The 3,680-nt window shown below is 40.9% G+C and overlaps 1 protein-coding gene across 1 annotated transcript in view; it reads right to left on the reverse strand.

Annotated features, from left to right (window-relative positions):
- Positions 1 to 3,680, reverse strand: part of KCNH1 (potassium voltage-gated channel subfamily H member 1) — a 197,676-nt gene that overhangs the window by 140,736 nt on the left and 53,260 nt on the right. Inside the window, exon 6 of the mRNA XM_019515899.1 lies at positions 28 to 420. Coding sequence (XP_019371444.1) covers positions 28 to 420 — 393 coding nt within the window. The remainder of the gene's footprint in view (positions 1 to 27; positions 421 to 3,680) is intronic.

Consider the following 3,680-nt stretch of genomic DNA (forward strand, 5'->3'; position numbering starts at 1 on the left):
CAGTGGAAATGAGGCTAGGATACTGACCTCATCAACATTCTCAAAGGCATTGATGACATCATATGGCAGGCACGAAAGCAAATCAATCACAAACCAGGTCTTCAGGTAGTTCATGCGGATCAACTTAGGATCCGAGATGACCTCTCCTGCTGGTCCAACAAAGGTGGTATGGAAGTTAAGTACAATGTCTACCAAAAAAATGACATCAACAATGCTGTCCACTACCAGCCAGGCCACGTTGTTCTGTTTGGTTTTAAAGGAGACATTGTAAGGGACTAAAATAGCTGTGTAGAAGGTTAAAATCAGGATGATCCAGTCCCAAGTCGTCTTGAAAACACAATAATGTAAAATGATATGTGGTGGGGTCTTTGGTGCCTCTTGCTTGTACTGTGGAAGGATTTCAGAGCCCAGTTGAAGGACCTGCGGTGACAGAGATTTCAGAAAAGAAGGAAACAGATTTAATTTTTTTAAATTATTGTGTACTTTTTGATTCTTGAGCTCAGCAAAACATTTAATAAAAACATAGTGCCCATTACAAAAAGCTATCTCCTTTGAACATTGTAGAGCTGTAAGGAAAAAATGTAAGTATCCTTTTACATAAACTAGTAGCATCTGTTTTTCCCCTGCTAATACATTTTTTGTTCAATTTATTTCTAACGGTTATTATATTTATTACAATACATTGATGCCAAAAATCAAGACTGGAGCACCATTCTGGTGGATACCAAAATGCACACAGCCCAAGAAAGTTCTTGTCCTGAAGGTTTAAAGTCTAAGCATGCCTATACACATGCAGGGAGGCTGCTCCAATGTGTTGTGATTACAGCACATTGGAGCAGACTTGATTAATTACTGCACTCCAGCAGACTCCAGCATCATATGCATCAGCATTCCCGCACTGAAAAATAGCAGCAGGGCACTTTAAACTGAAGCTAGTTCAATGAGCTTTAGTTCAAAGCACCCCACCTCCATTTTTCAAGCACGGGTACGCTGATACACATGATCCTCTTGGCACTTTAATTAGCATGGCTCTTGGAGCTGCACTAATTAAAGCTCTCCTGCCTCCCGGAGCATGTCTTTAACACCCTAAGGGTACAGGCACACAAAGAAGAAACCAGAAGGTAAGCCAGGATATAAACTAGCAGAGCATTAGCTACTCTGCAATAATAGTCCATGTGTATGTTCTTACCCCATGACAAATGCAAAAAAAAAGCAAGATAATATACCTTGCACTTGCTGCAGGGTAAAAACATACAAGCAGCATGTTCACAGCCTAAAAGGACAAGACACACAAAAGGTAGGAAGGAAATTAGAGGCAAAAATTACTTGCATCAGGCATAAAAAACTCAGAACTAGTCAGCCCAATTCCCAACAGAGTGCTACCACTCTTGGATCAGGGTGCCTCACAACATTGGTAATGTAACACTTTGCCATACTTACCACAGTAAGTTATGCTGGCTTTTAATTTTCATTTCTCATCAAGATAAATTTAGAGATCAGGAGTGCTGAATACCTGCAGCTTATCAGCATCTGTTTATGTTAGCCCTTGAGCCTAAATTCAGCAGATCACTTATACAAATGCTTAACTTCATGCACATGCTAAAATACTGTTCACTTTGAACTGTGTACATGCTCACATGCTTTGCTGAACTGGGGACTTTACTTGATTTACCATAATGACTATGAATTTACACACTGGGATACCTAATAGTAGCATCAGGTCAAGAACAGGCTGCTTCTTTCACATTGGCATAAGACAGAAGTTATTCCATTTAAGTTAGTGGATGTACATGGACATAAAGGCAGTGTGAGATATAAAAAAAAGTGAAGGTTTACCATGGACCAACTACTGGTAAAAGTTGAAAGGAAGACAAAGATGGCATCTGAGAAAGATAAGTTAATGCCAAAAAGGCATCCAGAAAAGCTACCTAGATTTTGCATCCTCTTTTATTCTCCATTATTTGCTCTACAGAATAATCTGAAAGGGAAATTAAATCACTGAAGCTTTGGGAAGAGGTCCCACAATACACTTGTAGTGGGAGAGGGTCTTCCATTCATGCTCTATACCTCAGCCTTAGTGTCACCTAGGATTGTGCAAACCTCTGTCTACAGACTTTGCTGAGCCTTGTTAAAACCATCTTTGGTGAGCTGATGGCTCCCTCCAACAAGTTAAGCCAAACAGGAAAACTAATCAGTTTCCTATTGGAAAACTAATCCAGTTTGTTGCCTATTTAGACAAAGCCTGAGGCTTGACTCTCTGCAGCTCTTCACCTCATGCAATCATTTACACCCAAGCAGAGCGGTGTAAAATACTACCAGATCAGTTTAGTAACATTTACAGCTGTGCAAAGCAGGTGTGAAGTAGGTGTCTGAGGTACAAGGCAAAATCAAGCCTTTGACTGTCAGAGCCCAACACCTTCTCCAGAAGGCAACAACACTGACCAGACCAGAGTTACAGAGATTTGCAGGCTGAATGAGCCAAAGACTAAGCTCAGTTGGAACAGGTTGGAAAGTGTATGCAAACTCTGCCATTTTAGCACCACTTAATTTCCAGATCCATGAAAAGCTGTCCACTGAAGGCTAGGATTTGCTTATGGCCACTAAAAATTGAAATCAGACTTTTGGTGGTCCTAGATTTGATTCAACCATGCCTCCATGCAACAGAAAAATATGCCTCAGGGCAGAAGAACCTTGAAGTGGTGCAAGGCAGCAGCAACCTCCTGTCTCAGGAGTTTTGGAGCAGTCAGAGCATTCCCCAGAAATAGCTGGCAGAAGAGGACTGGGCAGGTGCCCCTGGCTAAGGTGGCACATGGGCAGTCCTGTTACTCTGGAGCTCCACCCATAGATAGTAAGGTGGAAAAAAGCCTTACAAAAAGGTAGTACTGCAAATACCTCCTGCTCTACCCATGAGGCAATTTGTGCCCCTTACGACCACTGGAACTGGATGACCTTGACTTCAGTGGGAATATAACATAGGCAGCAATAGTTAGATATAGTCCTTTGTTTGGAATACGATCCAATGGGCAAAAGGACTAATGTAATCAGTACATTCTGATTACCAAAAACAAACGTGTCACCCACAATTTTAGGTAAACTCCAGTGTCACTTAGGTGATATATTTGGGGGTGAAGTAACTAAATTTTAGTTCATGATGAATGAATCCCTGCAGCACTAGGATGCTTCTATCATGTCTTTAATGCAGAGCAAAACTAAAGTTGCTCCTTATATCATCAGAAGGTCCTTAGGGATGAAAGTGGCCAAGTTTAGCATATACTTACATTACGATACATAGACACTGATACCTTAATGTAATCTGACGTTCTGGGAACCAGTCTGATAACTGCTTTCTTCCATATTTTCTCACATGCAGCATATACTTTTTCTCCAAAAAACAAGCTGCTGGAAATTGAAGTGCGTTTTATATGGCTCTGTTCCCTAGCTGCTACTACTCAGTTACTTAAGACAAGGAAAGATTTTTTTCCTCATTCTGCCTTTCAAAAACAAGGTGTACATTATATTCTGGGGCATGTTGCATGCATGGAAATACTGTAAATCTGTAAACACAGATGTTAATCTCAACAGCAAAAATCCCTGGAATGTAAACATCTTATTTTTAGTCTGAAGGAAAATATATATATACTAGCCATTTGCCCGTCAAGAATGATGGGGGGGGGGGGGGG

Source organism: Gavialis gangeticus, unplaced genomic scaffold (assembly GCF_001723915.1).
Source record: "Gavialis gangeticus isolate Ggan-Ray unplaced genomic scaffold, GavGan_comp1, whole genome shotgun sequence".
NCBI classification, from domain to species: Eukaryota; Metazoa; Chordata; order Crocodylia; family Gavialidae; genus Gavialis; species Gavialis gangeticus.